Raw genomic sequence first — 22,596 nt, 5'->3', positions numbered from 1 at the left:
GGGCCTGCTGTGGGTGGACATCTGACAGACCCTCACTGCCCCCCCCGCCCCAAGCCAGGCCAGACACATCAGCCCCGGGGTCACTTGAGCTTTTATTCTGGGAGGAGCAGTCGGCCTGGCTGACTTCTGCACCCCGAAACCGGCTCACTGATCGCCGGCGTGTCCGGCTGAGTGCTCCAGCGCCCGTCTCCTCTGCAGTTTCTCTGCCAGCTCCGCCGTCAAATCTGCCAACCCTGGGGGACGGGTGACCAAGGCCTCAGCCGCACCAGGGATCCCCAGTCCGTGCTGTCCCCCCACCCAACACCCACTTACGACCCGCTGTAAAATCTGTGGGGCCCCATGAAAAGTGAAAATGCACTCAAAAGCCCTGAGGAATTTCAAGACAGCAGGGCGTTAGAGCGTGGGGTGTTTCGGAGTACAGGTCCCATGTGACGGCGCCGGCCACCTGCATCGACCCCCACACGCCTCACCTGTTGAGGGGAAGAGAGTCTGCATTGAGCCGACTGCCAGCTTCTTGGCCAGGCCGCCGTGGAGGCCTTTGGGCTCTGGAGGAGAAGGCAGATGAAGAGATGGAGGCTGACGCTGGCTCTCGGCTGGAAGGGGGGGCAGGAGGGACCCCCTACCTGGCTTGGGGGCAACGGGCGGCTTTAGAGGCTTTGCCTGAACCTTTGCCAACTTCCTGGGGTTCAGGACCGGTCGACTGTGGGAAGGCACTGTGTGGACAAAGGTGTGTGTCACGTCCGGCTTTCAGCCCCCTCCCCCTGTCCCCATCTCACCTCCACGCCATCCCCACCTACCATCCTCATTCACGTAGTTGGCAGCTGGGGCGTCTCCAATGGGGATCACGTAGTTCTCCTCCTGGTTCAGGAGCGGGGCTGACCTCTCCTGGCTTGCCACAGGTGTGATGGGCACGGGAGGCAGCTGCTTGGGGCCGCCCGAGGCAGGTGCGGGCCCTGGTGGGAAACGGCAGTTACCGTCTGGGCCCACGTGGTGCAGGGACACCTCAGCGTGGGTCTGTGTCCCTCCAAATGAGGATGCGTGCATGCCCGCTGGGGTTCAGGCACGTGACCCTGTGCGTGCGTGCGTGTGTGTGTGTGTGTGTCCCCGCATAGTATAAACAGGGACCCTGAGGGAATCTGCATGGTGGAATATATATAAAGGGTGTGTACACACACACCTACACGTGTGTACGTGCCTCACGCTGTGTGGACACTACCTACGTGCTCAGGTGCTCGCCTATATCATGTGCGCACCCCGTGTACCTAGAAATGTCTGAATTTGCACTCGCGAGTGAGCATTCGTGTGTACACGTGTGGTTGTGGCTTAGGTGTGGGTATGTGTGACACAGGACTGGAACTGTGGGACACTTGTACTCACGCATGGGTGGAGCCCTCGGCCATGTAGCTGTCTACACGTGAGCTTCTGATTATGTAGACGGACACAGTGCGTGTGCGTGTGTGTGTGCACATGTATGTGTACGTACATACCCGGTGTGCACAAGGGTCCCCCCCACATCTGCCCAGCCCGAGGAGGACCAGACTGCCCACCCCACAGACCTTTCCAGCCTCCCACCTCAACAGCCAGCTGGATGCCCTCTCTGGGTACTTTCTTGCTCCAGGTGAAGCCCATCTCTACCTACTGAAATCCTTCAAGACCTTGAGCAAACACCCCCTCCTGCAGGAAGCCTTCCTCCTACTCTGCCCCCTTTCTCTCCCCAAGTCTAGGCACGGCTGCCTCCAGCTCCAGGTTCCACCACACAGGGCTGGGAGTGTGTCCAGCTCTCTGTCTCCCCCTCCACAATCCGGAGGGCAGGGTCTGGGTAATTTCTGGGTCTTTTGTAGAAGATTGGACACGGGCAGTGCCATCACCTGGGCCCGGGGCTGCGGGGGTCGACCGCGCCACCCACACACTCTCGCCGTTCTCTTTATCCGCCTCCACGTGGCCTAGAACAGAGAGTGGTCCTAGAGGAGGTGCGGCGGCCAGGCATTGACCCAGGGGTGGCCCGTGGGGGCAGGAGCCGGAGAGGCACATACTGGGCCCCCCTGAGTTCCCTGAGGCTGCACGCACCTAGCACCTTCTCATAGTCCTCGTCCAGCAGGAAGGGCACCAGCGCCTTATTGGTGTGTGACACGAAATAGTCGACCACTGCGTCCAGTGAGGCACAGGAGAACTGGAGGCGGATGGGGGTCACAGTCAGTGCTGTTGCGGAAGGGGTGCAGACCCCACCACTGCGCATCCCGGGACCCCAGCCCAACGCTCACCGGCTCCTCCACGTCGATCACATACTTGGGGCCCTCATGCTTCACCTTGTAATGCCGGACCACCGAAGTCCTGCACAGGCAGTGGTGAGTGGGCGGACAGGCTCAGGCCAGGGAGGACCCCGCCCCTTGTTCTGGCTCCGCCCCCACGGAGGGCCTAAACTCTTCCTGCTCCCCTGCACACTGACCACACCCCGTCCTGGCGTAGCTCTCGGTGGAAAACCAGGCCCTCAACTGACCGCACCCTCCCGGAAGACCCTACCACTGGTCCTGGCACTGCCTACAGGGAGGACCATGCCCTGATGGCTCCACCCCAGGAGCCCCCGCCTACCGATGGCTCCGCCCCCGGGGTTCTGTCTCCGCTTTTAACTAGCCCGACCCCTCACCAGACTATCTCAAAGGAAGCTTTAGTGTCAGGCTCTGATCCGCCCCCAGAGTGACTCCACCTCCAAAGCTTGAGTCAAAAGCCACGGGAAGGGCCGGGCCATGACTCCACCCACAGGTTCTGACTCCGCCCCAAGGGCTGGTTACCACCCCTGGATTTGATTTCTTCCCTGCTCCAGATGCCCAGACCCAGCTCCGACTCCGCCCGGAAGAGCCGATCCTAATCCAAGGGTCTGACCTCTCCTGTAGAGTCTCGTCCCCGCTCCAGGATCTAACTCCTCCCCTAAGGGGATCCACCACTCTGCCTGGCCTCTAGCCCCGCCCCCAGGCTTTGACACAAACTCACAGACGCACCGACACAACCCCCATCCCGGGGCGGGGCCAGCCTCAGGACCCCACGCCCCGTAAGCTTTGGCCCCGCCCCCGGGGCTTTCCCCCTGTCCCAGCTCTGACTCCGCCCCCATGCTTGCCCCTCCTCCCACCGCGGCTCCGGAGTCGCGCAGGCGCACCCATTGAACGTCTGGCGCGTGGTGACTGACACGTCGTCCCCGCCGTCCCCGCTGGGTCGCAGCAGCAGGTTTCCGCAATCGGGATAGCGCTCCAGGAGCAGCTGCGCCTCCAGCCTGCTCACCTTCAGGAAGCAGCTGGGGCCGGCCGCGTCCCTCACTCAGGGCAGGCCCTGCCCCTGGCGCCCAGCCACGCCCTCCCGCAGAGCCCCGCCCCGGGCCCCACCCCCCACTCCCCGGCCAGTCCCCTGCACCTCCACCGGTCCCGGAAGACCTAATTCCCGCGCACCCCGCTGGCCTCCCCGACTCGCCGGCCCCGCGCCTCGTCCGCCGCCGTCCCGGGGCAGCTCGGCGCGGCGGGGCACTCACGAGGGCACCTCGAGCGTGCGGCGCGCCTCCTCTTTAGCCAGGGCCTCGGCCATCATGTACAGGTGTCCAGGCAGCAGGGTCAGGTTGGACGGGACACGCATCTGAGGGGCGATGGGGCGCCCGAGGACGCCCGGCCGTCAGGGCACGAGCGGCTTGTGCCCGTGTCACCGACGGGCACCCTGAGGCCGGGGTGCGGGCCGAGCCAGGATGGGAACCCGGGTCTGGGGGCTCCGCAGCCACGCAGGGCCAAAGAGGGGACGTGAAGACACTTCGCTGATGGGGAGGACAGATCAGATGCTAGAATGAACGTAGGGTCTCAAACCCAGCGGCCTGCAGGGGCCAGGCTGGGGACAAATGACTAAAAGAGAAATCAGGAATGTTGACGAAAACTCCAGGCTTTTAAGTTATGGCAGGTAACTTCCACATTTTTTATGTCTGTGGGCGCCACCTGGCTCACAGGCCACCGTGTGGAGGAGGCTGGTTTGAGGGATGTCGGGTGGAAAGAGGAAAGAGGGTTCTGAGCAGGCGAGCCCTCTTACCTCGACCACCGTCAGAATGAAGCCTTTCCACATCTCGCGAGACTCCAGGCTCTCTACCTGGGGAGGGAAAGAGAAGAGCCCGTGTTGGTGAGCCTGGGCCCATTCATCTGTGAAATGGGAGTGAGGAATAGTAGTTGTTTTCAGGGTTAACTAGTAAGGACGGGTTAGTTTAGGATTCTGAACAGAAGTCCTTAGTAATGTGGAATGCTCTTCTGTAATGCCACCGAATCAACGTTTATTTATTTATCTAATTATTCTACATCAACATATTTTTAAAGATTTTAAAAAATTTATCCATTTGAGAGAGAGAGAGAGCATAAGCAGGGGGAGGGGCAGGGGGAGAAGCAGACTCCCCACTGAGCAGGGAGCCCAATGTGGGGGCTCAATCCCAGGACCCAGGATGATGACCTGAGCCGGAAGGCAGGGAATTAACCCATTGAGCCACCCAGGCGCCCCCTACATCAACTTTTAAAACAATGGATATCAGATCGTGCATCTCCTGTGCTCTAAGCCCTCCTAGGATTCCTGCCTCCTTTGGAGTAAAAGCCCAAGTCCTCCCCAGGGCTCACACAGGGCCCTGCACCAATGGCCACCCTCCTCTCCCTGCCCCCCTCTCTCCCTCCCTTTCCCCCTTTCTCCCCCCCCCCCACCCCGCTCCAGCCACACAGGCCTCTCCCTGGTCCCCCAACATGCCAGGCCTCTGCTAAAGAGCCATTTCACAGCGATCCACATTGCTGGCTCCCTCTCCTCCTCCCGGTCCTCAGTAAGGCCTTCCCCAGTCACCCTGGGTAACGCTGTACCCCAACTCCCCTCTGTCCTTTCCCGAGCATCTCCCGCTGCCAGACACTCCAGACATTTCACACATTTACACTGTTTATTGTGTGACCCCCACTAGACTCTAAACTCCACAAGGGTGGGGATTGTTAATTGTCTTGTTCACCGTGCAACTAGGAGAGTGGCAGGCACACAGTAGGTGCTCAATAATGTTGGCTGAAAGATCGCATGAGGGCAGTGACCATCCGCGTGGCTCACGTCTTGTTCTGACTATTTTATGCGTATTATCCCATTTTGCAGGTGTAGAAACCAAGGCATAGAAAAGTTGAGTGAGCCGCCCAGGGTCACCAACCCAGTGGTAGACCCCGTGTGACTCCTTGCTGGTGTGTGTGAGTGTTGAGTGTGACAGGGAGCGACGGACCTACCTTGAACTTGATATCTTGGTTCCGGAGGACCAGGCTGAAATAGAATCCAGGGTCTCTCGAGCTTCCCCAGGGCGCCTCATCGGTAAGCCTCACAAACGCTGTTAGGCCTAGCTTCTCCACATGCTGGGGATCCAGAAGCAGGAGTCTGAGCACCAAGCTTGTGGCTTGCCAGGCCCTCTGACTGGGCCATACCACCCGCACTCTGCTTGGTCCTTGAGCTTGGAGCGGGGAGACCAGCTCTTGAGCTCACAGGCCCGTCCTTACCTGGGAGTCCCGATTGCTATTATAGAAATAGAGAGTACAACCCTGGAGGCCTGCCCAAAACTTCTTGTAATCCTGGGGACAAAAGGTAGAGAGCAGAAGGTGAGAAGGCAAATCGGTACCACCATGATACCCACTGCTGTCTCAGGACCTTTGCACTGGCTGTTCTCTCTGCCTGGATACTCTTTCCCCAGATCTTCACACAGTTTCCTTCAGCACCTATGTTGGGTCTTTGAACAAATGTTGCCTTCTTTGGGAGGCCCTCCCCTCCATGGCCCAGCTTCTGGGGATCTGTCATTCTTTGAGAAAGAACCAAAGAGAACTTGGATGAGATGGGCGATGCAGAACAGCCCCGCAGTGACCAGAGGTAGGAGCTCTAGGAGAAAGTTGAACTAGCTATCCACCCACCCACCCATCTATTGGCTCATCCGCACATACGTGCATCCCCCTTCTCCATGTCCACCCCACAAATATTTATTGGGATCTCCTAATTTCATGAGGTTCTGGGCTCTAGAAGTACTGTCGATTCGGGATGTCTCCCAAGGATTCTGAATTAGAACGGCCCTAACTCTCTGGAGGTCTGAGGGGCTGATACAGCTAAGACTGTAAGATTCTAGGGTTTTTTCCCAGCAAATATTCCCTGAACACTTACTCTGCACCCAATTGTGTTGCAGGCAAAATAATAAATGGGACGTGGCTTCTATTTCAAAATGGATCATCTTCCAGAAGAATATAGATACTAAATCTATAAGCATAGATACTAAAATCCGGGGCACCTAGGCGGCTCAGTCGGTGAAGCGTCCGACTCTTGGTTTTGGCTCAGGTCATGATCTCGGGATCCTGAGCTCAGGCCCTGCTTAGGTCTCTGTGCTCAGTGGGGAGTCTGCTTGAGGACTCTCTCTCTCCCTCCGTCCCTTCCCCCCTTACACTGTCTCTCAAATAAATAAATAAAACCTTAAAAAGAAAAAGCATAGATACCAAAATCCTCCAGGGAAGAGAGATTAGTACCCCAGGAGGGACAGACCCTGAGACTTGAGATCACAGAGGACAAGAAAGGCCCTCCAAGTGGGAATCTGGGAAGACTTCCTGAAGGAGGGGGTACTTTAATTAGTCCGTAATGATAATGAGGATAGTTCTCATATTGATGGCTAGCAACCATTCATTAATCTGCCTATCGTTCCATCCATCCGCCTCCCTATCCATCTATCCATCCATCTGTTCATCCACTTATCCACCCATCCATTCATCTGTCTATCCATCCAACCTTCCACTTATCCACCCACCCACCCATCTGTCCATAGATATATACAGACATTTAACATTTACTGAGCACCTACAATGTGCCAGGCCCTGGGAACAGAGCAATAAGTGACTAAACTCAGCACGGTCAGACCTGCTTCCTCATGGACCTACTATATACCATTGCACAAGGTATCTAGGTGCTCTGTGCCTCAGTTTCCCCACCTATAAAATGGCCATAGAGGTGTACCTACTTCAGAGGGTGTTGTGAGAAAGGGGGACCTGAATACCAGTAAAGCACCAGCACTTGCGGAGTCAAGCCCACCGAGGGCTACCCCTCCCCTGTAACCATGACTAGGGCCCTAGCGTACCCATTTTGTACTAGAGGAAGCTGAGGGACAAAGACGGAGTGTCACTTGTTCAAGGCCTGGGAGTCAGGAAGGCGTAGAGCAGGGATGTGAACCTGGGTCTTGCACTCTGGGGCCATGCCTTTCTGAGCCCCTGTGGTCTCGATGCTGTCTAGGCTGGGGAGGATGTGGGCCCTTGGAGGCACAAGGAAGGGAGGAGGGAACTGCAATGATGGTGGCTCTGGGGATGAGCAGTGGGGGGGTGTCTGGGGCTGGAGCAGGAGATGAGTGTGAGCAGTGGGGAGGGAGAGATGGGGCTTCTGGGAAGGAGTATCTGGTCCTGCCACACGTGGCCCTCTCAGCCCTCAGCTGTCCCCACGTACCACCTGTCCTGGCCTTGAGACCCCTGTAGCTGAGGTTCAAGGTTACTTAGGGGCTGGGGGTGGGGCATGGGAGTCAGAAGGCTTCCCATTTCCTGGTAGAAGTCCCTGATCCTGCTTGTTTCCAAGAGACAGAGAGACCAAGAGGGAGGCACATGGAGACAGGCAGGGAGAGGCACAGAGAGAGAGAGAAATCAGCCCAGTGGTGGACAGAACCTTTTCCGGCCCCCAGCACATGCCCTGCTCCATCCAGTACCCACCCCGCCCCCTGGGCCAGAGGCAGAGTTCTAGGCTCAGAGAAGCGCTGCCAGCCACCTAGGAGCCCAGCTGTGCCAGCAACCTGTCCGGCCTTACCTGGTCACGGGGTCCCTTCTTCTCCAGAAAGCTCTCATAGTAGTGTGAGGGTAGAGCACCCTTGTGTTTGGGGACCCGGGGTGGGCTTAGGGCCGAGGCCATGGCCTGGCCTCTCCTCCAGTGGGTGCCCCAGCTGCGCCAGGAAGCAGAGAAACAGGTTCCAGGGGAATTTCCTCTTCTGTCAGCTCTCCAGCTCCCTCCCCTGCCAGCAATGGGCGGGTGCTGGGCCCGCTTGTCCTAGGGAAATCCCAGCCTCTCTGGTCTCCCCTGGAGGTCTGGGAGGCCTGCAGGAGTTACGGAGGAGGGAGCCACTGGGAGGCTTTCAGTGCCAAGCAGAGACTGGGCAAAGGTTTCACCTGGAAGAGGGACCTGCCTAAGCAAAGGTCTGAATGTGAGAAAGGGAGGAGCAAGGTGTCAGAGTGGCAAGGGAGGTGTCCAGAGAGGATACTGCAGGAACAGAGCAGGAAGGTCTCAATGCCCCTTAGGCTGCCTGCACTTAAGGCCAACCTTGCCTAAACCTACAAAAAATCTTAATCTCAGATGCTTAACGACTGAGCCACTCAGGCACCCCTTCAGGTGCCCTTTTTAAAAAAGTTTTTATTTAAGGGGCACCTGGCTGGCTCAGTCGGTAGAGGACGTGACTCTTGATCTTGGGGTCATGTGTTTGAGCCCCACCTTGGGGAGCAGATTGTATTTAAAAAAAATCTTTGAAGTTTTATTTAAATTCCAGTTAGTTAACATACGCATTATATTAGTTTCAGCTCTACAGTAAGTATAGTGATTCAATATTTCCATATAACACCTGGGGCCCATCATGACAAGTGCCCTCCTTAATCCCCATCCCCTACTCCTCCCATCCCCTCTGGTGACCATCAGCGTGTTCTCTATGGTTAAGAGTCTGTTTCTTGGTTTGTCTCTCTCTCTCTCAGCATCATCTATGAATCAACTCCTTCCAAACTCCTGGTTCTGTTAATATTTTGCCCTCCTCCCATGAGCCACTGTAAGTATATAATAATAATGCAAAAGATTGGAATATTATGAGAATTACCAACACGTGACACAGACACGAAATGAGCAGATGCTGTTGGAAAAATGGTGCTGCTTGACGCAGAGTCACCACAAACCTTCAATTTATTTAAAAAATGCAGTATTGGGGCGCCTGGGTGGCACAGCGGTTGGGCGTCTGCCTTCGGCTCAGGGCGTGATCCTGGCGTTCTGGGATCGAGCCCCACATCAGGCTCCTCCGCTATGAGCCTGCTTCTTCCTCTCCCACTCCCCCTGCTTGTGTTCCCTCTCTCGCTGGCTGTCTCTCTCTCTGTCAAATAAATAAAATCTTAAAAAAAAAAAAGCGATATTAGCGAAGTGGAATAAAGTGAGGCACGTTAGTACGAGGTATTCTTATACATTTCTTGGCATTTTCCATGAAGACCATCATGTCATCTGCAAATAAGGCTGGTTTTGTTTCTTCCTTTCCGATTTGTATGCCTTTCATTTCCTTTTCTTGCCTTATTGCACTGGCTAGAATTTCCAGGACTGTGTTGGGTATAGGTGCCCTGTTCCCTCTGTTACAGGGAAAATGTTTAGTCTTTCACCATTAAGTAAAATGTTAACTGAAGATTCGCGGACATTCTTCAGCACGTGGAGGTGGTTTCTGTCTGTTTCTAGTTTGCTACGAGTTTTATCACTCATGGGTGTTGAATTTTGTCAAATGCTTTTCCTGCATCAGTTGAAATGCTCTTTCGACCTTTCTTCCTTAGTTTGTGTGTTAGTTTTCTGTGACTGCTCTGACAAATTATTGTAAAGGTAGAGGCTTAAAACAACACAGCTGTGTGACCCTGCAGATCTATACGAGTCCTACACGGATCTCACAAAGCTGAAATCAAGGTGTTGACAGGGCTACATTCCTTTCTGGAGGTTCAAAAGATGCATCCATTTCCCTGTCTTTTCCAGCTTCTAGAAGCTTCTTGTATTCCTTGACTCACGGTCCCCTTTCTCCACAAATCCAGCAATGCAGGTACAATCCTTACATCATCTCACTCTCAATTTCTCCCACTGTCACTTCTCTCTTCCACTTTTAGGAAACCCTGTGATGACATTGGGTTCACCCAGATAATTCAGGATAATTTCTTTAAAGTCAGTTGGTTAGCAATTTAAATTCCATCCACACCTTAAATCCCTTTGCCATGTAACCTAACATATTCACAGGTCCTGGGTATTAGGATGTGAACATCTTTAGGGAATCATGACTCTACCTACCACAGCCTGTTAAATATGGTGGATAACATTGATTCTCGAATACTGACCATGGTATGTAATTTTTTAAAAATATATTGCTGAATTCTATTTCCTTATATATTTTTAAAAGATTTTATTTATTTGATACACACACAGAGAGAGAGAGAGAGAGCACAAGGTGTGGGGAGGGGCAGAGGGAGAGGGAGAAGCAGACTCCCCACTGAACATGGAGCCTGACTCAGGGACCAGAGATCATGACCTGAGCCCAAGGCAGACACTTAACAAACTGAGCCAACCAGGTGCCCCTATTTCCTAATATTTTGTTAAGGATTTTTTGCATCTATTCATGAAGAATATAGTCTATAAGTTTTCTTTTCTTTCCTTTCTGTTTGTTTGTATTATCCTTATCTGGTGTTGCTATCAGGTAATGCTATCTTCATAAAATGAATTGGGAAATATCCCCTCCTCTTCAACTTTCTGGATGAAATTATTTAAAAGTGGTGTTAATTTCCTCTTTGAAACTTTGGTACAATTCTTCATCTGGGCTTGGAGATTTCTTTTGGGGAGTCTTAAAATTAGAAATTCAATTTCCTTAATTGTTATAGGGCTGCCTGGACTTCATACACATAGCAAAAAATAGCCTTTGGAATCTATTCAAGAGCTGTCTGACTTGGTAATCTCTTCATCTGATGAACTGTCTTATAAAGTTGATAACAATACCTGCCATAAAGGGGAGTCATGAATGGTTAGTAAGGTCACAGCAGTTTAATTTTATTTATCAAAGGCAATGGGGAGCCATAGAAGGATTTAGAGCAGGGAAGGGAGGTGGTCATGGTTGCATTTTAGTTAAGATCCCTCTGGGACCAGGGCGGAAGATGGATGAGGAAGATGGAGAAGCCAGACGTCTGGCCCAGGGTGTTGAGAACAAGAGTCAAAGAGAACGTGGGCAAGGATATGGGGCTATAAACTGAGGTCAGAGTCTGGAGATGCTAGGGAATGCCCAGTTTGTGGCTGGACCTGGGAGGGGGGTGCGGGGCGCGTGGGGAAACTCCAAAAGGAGGCGTGGACTTGACAAAAATTTATCCAGCTCTTATTAGATGTCAAGCCCTGTTCTTTAACAACCCCGAAATAGATATTATTGTTCCCATGGTGAAACACAGACGAGGAGCCCCTTGGCCAAAGTCACAGGGATGGGAAGTGGTGGAGCGGGATCTGGAGCCAGGTCCGGTCGGACTCCAGACCACCCTCCCTGAACATCGCGCCCCCACCCCCAATGTCCTGTCCCCCACTTCCAGACTGGGGCCGAGTAAACCCGTCCGCGGGAGAGCCCAGCCCCTGGCTCCCCGCAGGCTAGGAGCCCCCGCCCCGGGCTTCCAGTCCTGCCAGGGGCTGGAGACTCCCCGTTCTGGGAAGTGTCGCTGCACCTCGGAGCAAAGGTCCTGGGACAAGGACCGGGGACAAAGGACAGAGATGCAATCGGCCGGCGGACACCAAGCCCGGCTCCGCCTATTAACACTCCGCGCAAAGGGGCGTGGGAAGTCGGGGGGCACGCCAGACCGCGGGCGCGGTTTTGACCCGGGATCTGATTGGCTAGCGGAGGACCAACCTCTACAACTGAGTGGGTGCGTGAAGTCCAGGAGCTCCTGCTGATTGGCCGAGGGGGACGAGTTTGGCGGAAGCAGCTGCTTAACACTGACTGGCTGGGAGGGAAATCCAGCGGCTCTTGCCTATTGGTTAAAGTTTAAATAAATGACCCTCCTATAATTGGCTGTTGGGCTCCGGTCCGACCGCGGAATCAGTTCGGGGGCTGAAAGTTAACCTTTTAGAGGCTGACCTCCTGCTGGGACGTTTTAGAGCCGCAGCGCGGGGCTCCTTCCCCATTCTGGCTTGCAGCCCCAGGGCGCTGTGGCTCGTTCTCTGGGCCTCAGTTTCTCTCTGGTCTCAACGACCGAGATCTCTGGCCCCTCAAGTTTCCCGTCTCGTCCCAATGAGCTGAGTCCCCCGTAGCCCCCAGCTCCAGGCCTCAATCCAATAACGGGTCGCCTCGAGTGGAAGCACTAGCTCCCCGAAAGCGGAAGTCCTGGGACCTCAGTTTCCCCACTTGTAGGTTGCCACGAGCCTACCACGGGAGGTAGCCTTGGGCCTCTGTTTTCCGAATGGTCCCGGAGGGCTGAGTCCCCCGCCTCCCTGTCCGCGAGCAGGCGCGAGGCCTCAGTTTCCCTGCTCGCCCCGGCAGGCCGAGCCTCCCGCCCGCCCCCAGGCTGGGGCACCTCCCCTTCGGGGCGGAGCCGTGTCACGTGCCGGGAAGAAAGGGCCCGCGGCGCGCGGAGCGCACTGGGCGCAGCGGGCGCGGGGCGCTGGGCGCTAGGCGGAGCGGCCATGGCAGGTACGGCGGGACTGGCTGGGGCCGGGGGAGCACCCGGCGGGGTGGCTGCGGCGGCTGGGGGCGCGCGGCCCCGTGCAGCCTGTCGCTGCCCGCAGCTCCGGAGCCGCTGTCCCCGGCGGGCGGCGCGGGCGAGGAGGCGCCGGACGAGGATGAGGACGAGGCGGAGGCCGAGGACCCCGAGCGGCCGGCTGGAGCGGGGGGCGCGCGCAGCGGAGCCGGCGGAGGCGGAGGCGGCGGCGGCGGCGGCGGCAGCGGAGGAGGAGGAGGATGCGGGGCCGGAGCCGGGGCGGGGGGCTGCGGCGGGCCGGGGGGCGCGCTCACCAGGCGCGCGGTCACGCTGAGGGTGCTCCTCAAAGACGCGCTGTTGGAGCCGGGCGCCGGGGTGCTGTCCATCTACTACCTGGTGAGCGCCCCTACCCCTATCCCATCCCGGCTGGGGCAGGAAGGGGAAACCGAGGCCCAGAGCTCCCTGACCGCGGGCCGAGACGGGGTGTGGGTAGGGAAAGCTGATACACGGCGCATCCAGACCCAGCAGGAGGCCCTCTGGGCTGGAGGACTTTGTTTCCAAACACCCCATTGCACAAAGGAGAAACTGAGCTCAGAAGAGGACACCACCGCTTTCCTGGCTGTGGGACCTTGCTCAGCCTCTCCATATCCTAGTTTCCTCACGTATAAAATGGGATTTTTTTTTTTTTTCCTCACGGGGTTGTAATGAGGATTAAATGAATCCAGCGCCCAGCAGGGTGTCTGCTATACCGTGAGTGCTTTACAGGTTTGCTGCTGTTGCTGTGGGTCTGTGAGTGGGAGCAGTTCATGAATGGGGCGCTTGCTGCGTGCCTGGCTGTGCCCTGTGTGTTAGGGATCGAGCAGACCCCGTCCCTGCCCTTTGGGGGCTCACAGTCCAGTGAGGGGGGTGGAGACACAGAGCTGGGCACTTTCAGCCCTGGCTGATGAGGACTGTGATAATGGACATACAGGTGCTGGGAGGCACCTAAGTGGGAAGGCTTCCTGGGAGGGATGCTGTAGGTGGAAGTGGGTGCTAAGCCCTGGGGAGCAGTAGGGGGTCAGGGAGGACCTCCTGCAGGTACCTTGGTGGGTCCCAGGTCCCCGGCTCAGCCAGGCCACTGTTACTGCAGGGGAAGAAGTTCATGGGGGACCTGCAGCCCGATGGGAGGATCGTGTGGCAGGAAACGGGGCAGGTGTTCAACTCACCCAGCGCCTGGGCCACGCACTGCAAAAAGCTGGTGAACCCGGCTAAGAAGTCCGGCTGTGGCTGGGCCTCTGTCAAGTACAAGGGCCAGAAACTGGACAAGTACAAGGCAGCCTGGCTCCGGCGACACCAGCTCCACATTCCCACAGCTGCTGCCGATGAGGTACGTCCTTCAGCCTCCTGGAGCAGGCTCTCCCTGAGTCAGTGTTGGAGAGGGAGTACCCAGAGTGAGGGCGTTGGAGCTGGGGCCCTGTGGGATGAGCAGGAGTTTGTCAGAGCAAGGTGAAGAGCGTTTTCAGAGGGAGGGCATGGCACAGCCAGGCCATGTTGGTGGAAGGCGGCACAGTGCTTGGGGACCGTGATTTGTGCATACGGCTGGAGGCTCACGTGTCTTTGGTAGCTGAGGGGGCTGGGGACATTGGCAGGGACTAGATCTGGGAGAGTTCCGAGTGCTGTGATAATAATAGATCTTTGAGTAGTCGCCAGCTGGGTGTACTTAACCAAGGACCCTCTCTGGGTCCTCAGGCTTCTTCATATGGAAAATGGAGATGATCATAGTACCCGTATGTATCAGATATGTATATCTGGTTGGCAGGTCTGAAATCCGTAGGGCCGCTGGCAAGCTGGAAACAGGCCGGGAGGACTTGGGCTTTTACCCTGAGGTGGGTGGGAGCCCTGGAAGGCTAGGGCAGAGGATGGATAGACCTGACTCAGGTGCCCACGGGCGCCCTCTGGTGGCTGCTCTATGCAGTACAGACTGGGAGGCAGGGCGAGGGTGGGAGCTGGGGACCAGTATGCAGGAGACTGAACTGGTCCAGGTGCGAGATGATGGGGTGGACCAGCGCGACAGTGGATGGGGGAAGAAGTGGGCAAGTTTTGACTAGTTTTTAAAGTGGATGTCACGGGATTTGCTGCTGCATGAGATGTTGGTGTTAAGGGATATTTTGTTCTGAGCAAGTGGATGGCTGGAGCTGCCATTATCACAGATATGGGTATTGGGGAGGAGCAGGTGTGGGGGACGGTCGGGTGCAGTGTGGCCGAGCTGAGTGTGAGACGCCCGGGAGCCCCCCGTAAAGAGACCTCCAGGATCAGCCGGACCTCCAAGTCTGGAGCTCAGGGGAGGGCCAGTCTGGAGATGGGACTGTGGGCATCATCCCGCTGTAGACAGGGGGGTTGAGAGTGGACGAGCCTGCCCGGGAGGGGGGCGAAGAGGTCCGAGCACCCAGCCTGGGCACCGGGGGAAGGGTGGGAGACCGAGGGGGCTGGAGGGGTGGGAGGGAAGCCGGGTCCCTGAGGAGTTCCCGGGAGCAGGAGGGGGCCGGGCCAGTGAGACACCGCGGTGAGGGGGAGAAGGACAGAGACTATGTGACTGTTGGATTTGGACACTGGGAAGTCACCCAGCAGGGGCAGTTAAGGGGAGATCAGGAGGAGGGATTATTGAGAGAATCTGATGACATAATCCCCTAAGCACTGGCTTGCCCAATGAGTGGATCAACAGGACGTATGCCAATTGCTTTGTGGGCGTTATCTTATTTCATCCTGATGCTGTCCCTCTGCAGCTGGAGGTCATTGTGTGGTTTTACAGACGAGGAGCCTAGAGCTCAGGGAGGTTAGGGCGCTTGCCGGAAGCCACACAGCTTGTAAAAAGCAGAGGGGAGGTTTGGATCTTCTGCAAGGCGCTCAAACCTGAGTTGCGACAGAACTATAGGCGGCCTCTGCTCACTCCCTCCCTCTAGTGGACATCTGGGGCAATGGCAGGAACCTAAGGCTCAGGCCAACCAAAGGTCCGCTTGGCCCGTGGTGAGGAGGGTGGGCGGCATCCAGCTGGAGGTCCTGTGGCTGTCCCCCACCCCCACCCCACCAGAGCCCGGCCAGTGAAGGGGAGGAGGAGGAGCTGTTGATAGAGGAAGAAGAGGAGGAGGTTCTGGCAGGGGTCTCCACGGAGGACAAGAGTCGGAGACCACCTGTGAAGGGGCCTGTGGAGCCTGCCCACCCAGGTGAGAGGCTTAGGGGAGGGGAGGAGGTGGCACAGGAGGCGGGCACAACTCAAGGGAGGAAAGTGGCCGGGGACAGAGCTGGCCTTTCTTTTTCTCAGAGCTCCCATGCCAGGCTGACTTCCTATCCCTGCTGCCTAATTTCTTTCCCATGCTGCCTGATTTCCCATGCTCTCTTAAAGGACTTCTTTGCCTCATTGCCTGATTCCTTTGCCCTCCCCCCCCACCTGGTTTTCTGAGGTCCTCACCTGATTTCCTAAGCCCTTCATCTGGCATTTTAATCTCCTTTTTTCCGATTTATTAACCTGCCGCTTGATTTCTCCGTTCTGCAGCCTGATTTTTCAAGCTGCCTCTGGAGGTTTTTGTTTCTTGGGCTGCCTGGGCTTTTGTTTTCCGGTTCTGGGCTGGGAGGGATTGATGCTGCCTTTTTCCCATTACCCCACACCATGCAGAGGCTGTGCCCCCCGGGAAGCGGTTGGAAAACAAGATCCGGGCGCCTGTGCGTTACTGCATGTTGGGCAGTCGTGACTCGGCCAGGTCAGACACCCCCCGCCCCCGTGTACAGGCGCTCTGCGGGGGTGGGGGCAGCACGAGCAGGAGTAGGGTGGGCGCAAGGCCTCCTGTGCTCAGAGCTGGCTCCCGAGGCAAGCTGTGGGACCCTCTGGCTCCGACAGGAACCCCCACACCCTGGTGGAAGTAACATCGTTTGCTGCCATCAACAAGTTCCAGCCGTTCAACGTGGCCATCTCCAGCAACGTGCTGTTCCTGCTGGTGTGTGCCCTGCTGCCACCGTGTCCCTTGCGGGCCAAGGGCCAGGCCTGGGCAGGTGGCTGCGGCACCTGGGAGGGGTCCCTGGAATGTTAGCTCTGTGAGGGCAGGGACCGTGTCTGCTTTGTTCACTGCTAGTAAACAGTAGGCACTCAAGGTTTGAACGAAGAAGGTGGGTGGGGTGGTCCCTGCACATCGCAAGGGCTCTGGCCCCGAGGATAGACATTTGGGGCTGGGCCGCAGCCTGAGCCGCTCTCCCGCTGTCCATCCCCTCCCCAGGACTTCCACAGCCACCTGACTCGCAGCGAGGTCGTGGGGTACCTGGGGGGCCGCTGGGACATCAACAGCCAGAGTGGGTATTTGGGGCCAGGTGGGCAGGGGGGGCGCTTGGGGCCGGGGTTGATGTCTGCACCTTCTCCCTGCCTCTGCGCAGTGCTCACTGTGCTAAGAGCCTTCCCCTGTCGGAGCCGGCTGGGGGACGCGGATATGGCCGCCACCATGGAAGAGGAGGTGAGGGGACACATGGGGTCAGGGTGTTCTGGGGAGGGCGGGGGTGGACGCAGCTGTCCTGGCTGCCGTGTCCTGGTGTCTAGCACCAGGTGTCCTGGTTCAACAAGTGTGCAGATATATGTGTGTGTGTGTGTGTGAGTACCCACCGTGTGTCTGTGACCCCACGGTCATCCTTCCTCTCTGCACAGGTGGCCAGCCCCCTTTCCCTCTGCACCCCCGTTTCCATGCCGTGCCTGGCGTATAGTGACAGTCTAATGAACATCAGCTGCCATTCTGATAGTGTTTGCACCATGCGGTTTTGCACGGGCCTGGCGCTGTGCCGCGTGCTCCATACCGGCCTTACCCAGGCACCACCGGTGGCTCTCGGGGCGGCCAGTAGGTGTGGATTCGGCAGGCACGTCTCCCGGCCCACCTCTGTCTTGCTCCCTAGGCCCTCGTTTGCCTCTCATCCGGAAATGCCTGTCCTGCTGGAGGGCACACACACCCATCCAGCTCCTCATTTAACTATTTGAGTGCCTGCTGTGTGCCAGGAATTGTTCATGAGCTAGGGGTACAGCAGTGCCCCCCGATAAACTGTTGCCTTTGCTTGGTGACAGGTGCATCTTTTTATGTGGGGTGGGGGCAGGGTCTGTCTTGGTCACGGCTGTGTCCCCGGGCCTGGTACACAGCAGGCACATAATCACTGCTGGCCTCACAGGGGGATGGAAAGAGGCTGGTGTGCGCGCGCACGCACGGGCTGGTAGAGCCCCCGGCCGGCGCCCTGCCCGCCCCAGCCTCGCCTGTGCCCCCAGATCTACCAGAGCCTGCTTCTGCGGGGCCTGTCCCTGGTGGGCTGGTACCACAGCCACCCGCACAGCCCCGCGCTGCCGTCGCTGCAGGACATCGACTCGCAGATGGACTACCAGCTGCGGCTGCAGGGCTCCAGCAATGGCTTCCAGCCCTGCCTGGCCCTGCTCTGCTGTAAGTCCGGCTGCCCGGCGTGCGTGCGTGCGGGCGCGCGTGCGCGCGCGTGGCTGTCCTGGGCCGCTGACCGCTCCAGGACCAGCCCCCACCCTCACTCTCCTCCTGCAGCGCCTTACTACACCGGCAATCCGGGGCCCGAGTCCAAGATCTCACCCTTCTGGGTGATGCCGCCCCCTGAGGTAGGCGGGGCCGGGAGGGGCTGGGGCCCCAGTGTCTCTGTGAAATGGGAACAGAACCCTTGCACTATCTGAGGTTCCGGAGAAGGCCTGGGCGCTGAGGGATGTTGAAGAGGTGTGGGCTCCACATGGAGCATGCTGCCCTCGTTCCTAAGACGGCCTCCTTCCCGAACCTGTGCTGGGGTCAGAAATGGGGTTTGGAGAGCTGTTCCCGGCCTCTCGTGCTGGGCCCGGGGCCATGCGGCCCTGAACCTGGTCGCAGTGCAGAGCCAGGACTGGAGTCTGGATTCCCCGATTGCTGCCCAGGGCACATCCCTCATGGGATGGGGGGCTGGACGTGGCTGGCGGTGACCGGCTTGTGTCCCTGCCAGCAAAGGCCCAGTGACTACGGCATCCCCATGGACGTGGAGATGGCCTATGTCCAGGACAACTTTCTGACTAACGACATCCTGCATGAGATGGTGAGCTCACTCCTAGGTGCGGTGGGCGGGGCCCCCGGGAAGGGGGGTGGGGCTTTGGGCGAAACTGCAGGACTCAGGGTGGCTGAATGTGCCACATCAGGGCAGGGGTCAGACCCTTCCGTGGCTGAAACTCAAGTCCCAGATTCTTGCCCGCCTGCTCCCCGCCCCAGCCTGGCCTCCTTGCTGTTCTGGAACTTGCTGGAGGTGCTCGGCCTCGCGCCTCTGCACCTGCCACTGACTGTCCAAATGAAGACACGTGAGGGACTCCAGGTGGTGCCCGGATGAATGTTTTTAGTGCCCACGTTCTAACAGCCGTTTGAAAAACAGCTAGAAGGTCACACCTGTGGTATTGAGGATCCGCTGTTGCTGGGGACGCGGCCGCACGAGGGGGCGGGTCAGGCCTGCGCAGACATTCCGAATCACCCGTGCCTCCCTCTGTCGGGGGTCCTTCCGTCTCCCCCTCCAGGGACCTCCTGCTCAGCTCCCTTATTTCCCTCTGGTGGCGCTCCTCGGTGGTCTGTCTTGGGGTCCTGGGTAGCGTCCGCGTGCTATAGAGGACCGGGAGCTCCGCGTGGCGCGGGAGGGCGGGAGCGAGGGGTCCCATCGGCCCCCCGTCCTGTAGATGCTGCTGGTGGAGTTCTACAAGGGCGCCCCTGACCTCGTGAGGTTCCAGGAGCCCTGGAGCCAGGAGCACACGTACCTCGACAAGCTGAAGGTAAGCCTCATGCCCCCCGTCTCCTGCAAACCCCTGGAGGAAGACCGTTCTTGGGGAGCCCCCAGGGATCTATCCATGGGCAGCCTAAGAAACAGGTGTGGTCCTACACTGTTCTGTATGAAGTACTGCAGCTGGATATTAAGGCTGCCAAAGCGGAGTCTTGTTTGGCCACAGGACGGGAATGCAGTCAGAGTAGTGTCCCGAAAGCCAGGTTTTATTTTTAAAGGAGGGGGCCCACTCGTGCATCTACTGAAATGCAGATGACAGCTAACAGCCCGCGGGCCGGGGTTGGAGAGAAGCTGCGCTGGGCCGTCTCACAGTGTGGGTGTCCGCGGGGAGCACACAAGGGGCTGTGGTCCGAGCCGGAGCCTCGACTCCAGCAAAGCTGAACCAAGCCGAGAGCAGCCGGTGCCCTGAAGGGTTTCTCCAGCTCTCTGGCCCTACAGTCATTTAGGGGGACACTTAAGGGCTGGGGGGGGGGGGGGGGCGTGTCTGACTTCCAGGGTGGAAGTCCTTCTCAGAAGGCATTTTCAACTCCACTGGGTAGAGAAGAGTTTGGCATGCTTGCTTGTTTTGTACTAACTTAGAGCGACCAGAGCTTCGAGCTGCCATGGGGCCCCTCCACCCCGTCACTGGGCCGGTGGGGTGGGGGGGCGGCTCCCCATGCAAGGGGTGTGAGAGCAGAGTGTGGAACGTGCAGATAGTACCCCCTTCCCCCGCCAAGACCCAGAACACTGCATGAGTGGGCCGCCTCCTTTAAAAGTAAAACCTGGCTTTCGGGACACTACTGTGTACCTCGGTTCGTAGAGCCCCTGTGCCTGGATGGGGGGCGGGGGGCAGGACCTCTGGGCCCAACCCTGAGGCGCCAGCCTTGCTCGTTTCAGCTCTCCCTGGCCAGCAGGACACCCGAAGACCAGGGCCTGGGCCACGCGCTGGAGCAGGTCTACAGCCTTCTTAAACAAGGGAGCGGAGGCACTGCCTCTGAGGGCCTGGGGGCCCTCTTGGTCGGACTCTGAACCCCCAGCGGTTCCAGCCGAGGGGGAGTGGGTCTGGGGGCTTTGTCCGTGGCGCAGATAATAAAGGGGAGGAGCAAAGAGCCCGGGCGTGTGTCTCACCCGGGGGTGCACTCGTCGCCGGGCACGTGGGCAGCTGTCTGGGCAGCGAGGCGCCCCGGCTGGCAGGAGGGGACGCTCGTCGTGCTGCCGTGGTGCGGGCTTCCCGGGGCCAGGGCTGCAGCGGGGTCTGGGGAGCTACAGCGCCGGTGGCCGGGCAGAGGACAGCTGTCCCTCCCTGGCTCCTGGGGGTGGATACCCTCCCCGGGAGTGGTCCTGCCCTGACAGGGGACCCCTTGGGGAGCTGTGAGGGTCCAGGTGCGCTGGGGGAAGACCAACCCTGCACCACAAACAAGCACGAGGCTCTAGAAAGAGACATTTAATACTTTTTTTAAAAAAGTCAGGATTACATTTTGATCTGCCCTGGATTGTGACCAAGGCTCTGCCGCTCATCTTTGCTAGGAGGTCGGTGCCTCCCCCCTGGAATGGCACTGGGGGGGTTCGGGGAGGAGCAGAGCCTGGCATCCCCGGGGGCTGTGCCGGGTCATCAGAGGAGGGGAATGTGATCCAGTCCTGAAGTCCCCCAGTTGAGCCAATTTTTGGATGAGGCAAGAGAGGAAATGGACGCAGGGCTGGGCTCTGGTCAGGGCAGCTGCCTGCCTGGGTCTCTGGGGAGACGGCTGGGGCCACTGTCTGCAGCGGGGACAGCGGCCAGCTTAGGAGGAGGGAGGCGCCTGTGACCCTCTTGAGGGTAGTCCCAGCAGCCAGGGCTCTGGGAACATTCATCAAAGCCTTTGTATTTGACCTTCCGCAGAGCAGAGGCTGGAAGACTCCTGTGGTCCCGTCTGTGGTGCACACGTGTGTGCTGTGTGCACAGCTGGTGGTGGCAGCTTGTGCCGGAGAAGAACGTCTGTGTGCTTGTCTGGGGTGGGGCGCCCTACACGTGGGAACTGAGGACAGGATGCAGGATGGGGTGGAGGCAGGAGACGACAGCAGCTCTGAGGCTGCTCAGGAAAGGGCCGCTCTTTAGGGGAACCCTGAGGACCCCAGGATTGTGTCTCCCCAGGGAGGTGGCATCACGGGTGTGCCGGGGCCTGGGGCGCCCTGGAGTTGGGGCTGGGAAGGAGTGCTGTGGGGTAATTTAAAAGCAGGGTGGCGAGTCTTGGCCAGGGGTCCTACTCAGAACACCCAGTGGCACAGATGTTCAGCACATCCTGTTAAGGGCAGGACTCCTGGGGGGTGGGAGACACCCCAGAACAGAGGAGACAGGACAGGGTGTGTGTGCACACACGTGTGTGTGTGTGAATGAGGGGGCCCACCTGGAGTTACCCGTTCCTGGAGGGGCGGGAGGAAGTTAGTGTTTCTAAGAGCACCTTAGTGTCAGCCCCCTCGGGGCACGGGGCTGGGGACGCGCAGTCAGGGAGCAGCGAGGAGGAAAAATACTGCCTAGCCCCAAGACTGCTGCGTGGAGAGAAGGCTGTGGGTGAGCGCTAGTGTCAGCGGCCCCTGCCTCCCTGGCCCCCGTTGCCCCAGGGGGGCCTGCCTTCCCCTCCTCAGGCCCAGGAGCACCGGCGGGCACTGCCCTGGCTGCAGAGGGCAGGTGGGCGCAGGCCAGGTGGAGTGGGCCGACGCCCTCACTGCGGCAGGGGCACCAGCACCTCCACGTAGCTGAGGGGGAAGAAGCCCGACTGGCCGTGGAGCATGCCCTCGTACCAGTTCTCGTCGATCTGGTTGGTCAGCGTGATGACGTCACCCTCGTGGAAGCCCAGCTCCCCGGCGTTCTCGGGCTCAAAGTCGTACAGTGCTTTGCAGCTCGGCTGGTCCAGGGGTGCTGGGGGCAGGGGCTCGGCTCAGACCCCTGGCTCCCTCCTGCCCCGCCCTGCCCGCCCCAGCCTGGTCGTGTCCCCTGAAGGACAGCTCCTGCTTCCTCTGCTGCCCCCCAGCCTTGTCAAAAAGGAGTAACAAGGGACAAGAGGGATGGAAATGGGCTCCATCAGTGGGCATCAAACGCTGGGGACACCCAGGGGCATCAGCATGACAGAATGACCAGAAGCCCTTAGGCTGCCCCTCAGAGAGCCTAGAGGCTGTTCGACACCCTTGGTGTTCACGGAAGACCCTCCTGCAGATGGGGAGGCCCAGAGAGGCCGTGCTGTGCCTCGCAGGCCGCAGGGGCTAGCCCCTCACCTGCCCGAGATGGGCCAAGAGGACTGACCCCAGGGGCATCTTCTTCTACCTGACAAGGGGAGGAGAAGGGTCCTTCTGAACAGACCAGAAGGCAGTGTTTCACACT

The 22,596-nt window shown here is 58.4% G+C and overlaps 3 protein-coding genes across 8 annotated transcripts in view; 1 reads left to right on the top strand and 2 right to left on the bottom strand.

Moving 5' to 3' along the window:
- Nucleotides 1-73: 73 nt before the first annotated feature.
- On the bottom strand, nt 74-8,173 carry STAP2 (signal transducing adaptor family member 2). Of its 4 annotated transcripts, XM_045804357.2 has the most exons (13): nt 7,837-8,172; nt 5,520-5,591; nt 5,256-5,378; nt 4,057-4,113; nt 3,518-3,618; nt 3,152-3,286; nt 2,262-2,331; nt 2,068-2,170; nt 1,869-1,943; nt 798-953; nt 624-713; nt 471-545; nt 74-233 (listed from the first exon to the last, which is right to left on the bottom strand). In XM_045804357.2, exons 1-13 carry the CDS (start codon nt 7,936-7,938, stop codon nt 145-147), a joined length of 1,248 nt encoding a protein of 415 aa, XP_045660313.2. In that variant the 5' UTR covers nt 7,939-8,172; the 3' UTR covers nt 74-144. The 4 variants fall into 4 exon arrangements, with proteins under 4 accessions (XP_045660313.2, XP_045660311.2, XP_045660312.2 ...); XM_045804355.2 differs by having other exon boundaries at nt 471-713; nt 7,837-8,173; XM_045804358.2 differs by lacking the exons at nt 74-233; nt 471-545 and adding an exon at nt 240-470 and having other exon boundaries at nt 7,837-8,173.
- A 4,126-nt stretch (nt 8,174-12,299) lies between these two features.
- On the top strand, nt 12,300-20,350 carry MPND (MPN domain containing). 3 transcript variants are annotated; one of them, XM_045804352.2, is made up of 13 exons: nt 12,300-12,457; nt 12,553-12,860; nt 13,594-13,830; nt 15,532-15,664; nt 16,114-16,198; nt 16,336-16,432; nt 16,709-16,781; nt 16,863-16,939; nt 17,818-17,899; nt 18,011-18,081; nt 18,450-18,539; nt 19,162-19,254; nt 20,124-20,350. In XM_045804352.2, the coding sequence occupies exons 1-13, from the start codon at nt 12,451-12,453 to the stop codon at nt 20,268-20,270; spliced, it is 1,500 nt and encodes a 499-aa protein (XP_045660308.2). In that variant the 5' UTR covers nt 12,300-12,450; the 3' UTR covers nt 20,271-20,350. The 3 variants fall into 3 exon arrangements, with proteins under 3 accessions (XP_045660308.2, XP_045660306.2, XP_045660307.2); XM_045804350.2 differs by having other exon boundaries at nt 17,731-17,899; XM_045804351.2 differs by having other exon boundaries at nt 12,301-12,457; nt 17,731-17,899; nt 20,139-20,350.
- A 320-nt stretch (nt 20,351-20,670) lies between these two features.
- The window catches only part of SH3GL1 (SH3 domain containing GRB2 like 1, endophilin A2), a 32,095-nt gene continuing 30,169 nt past the window's right edge, over nt 20,671-22,596 (bottom strand). Inside the window, exon 10 of the mRNA XM_045804354.2 lies at nt 20,671-22,137. Coding sequence (XP_045660310.1) covers nt 21,941-22,137 — 197 coding nt within the window. The 3' untranslated portion in view covers nt 20,671-21,940. The remainder of the gene's footprint in view (nt 22,138-22,596) is intronic.

The sequence above is a fragment of the Ursus americanus genome, chromosome 14, assembly GCF_024610735.1.
Source record: "Ursus americanus isolate L20-20 chromosome 14, mUrsAme1.1.p, whole genome shotgun sequence".
Taxonomy (NCBI): Eukaryota; Metazoa; Chordata; class Mammalia; order Carnivora; family Ursidae; genus Ursus; species Ursus americanus.
Note: the sequence above shows the minus strand (reverse complement) of the source record. Positions and strands in the feature narration are given on the sequence as shown.

Coding starts and splice junctions, on each gene's coding strand:
- MPND (XM_045804350.2), top strand. Junction 17,900..18,010: donor CTGCCTGGCCCTGCTCTGCT/GTAAGTCCGGCT, acceptor CTCCTCCTGCAG/CGCCTTACTACACCGGCAAT. Junction 18,082..18,449: donor GGGTGATGCCGCCCCCTGAG/GTAGGCGGGGCC, acceptor TGTCCCTGCCAG/CAAAGGCCCAGTGACTACGG.
- STAP2 (XM_045804355.2), bottom strand. CDS start 7,938: ATGGCCTCGGCCCTAAGCCCACCCCGGGTCCCCAAACACAAGGGTGCT. Junction 4,114..5,255: donor ACCAAGATATCAAGTTCAAG/GTAGGTCCGTCG, acceptor TTCCCTCCCCAG/GTAGAGAGCCTGGAGTCTCG. Junction 2,171..2,261: donor TGATCGACGTGGAGGAGCCG/GTGAGCGTTGGG, acceptor ATCCGCCTCCAG/TTCTCCTGTGCCTCACTGGA.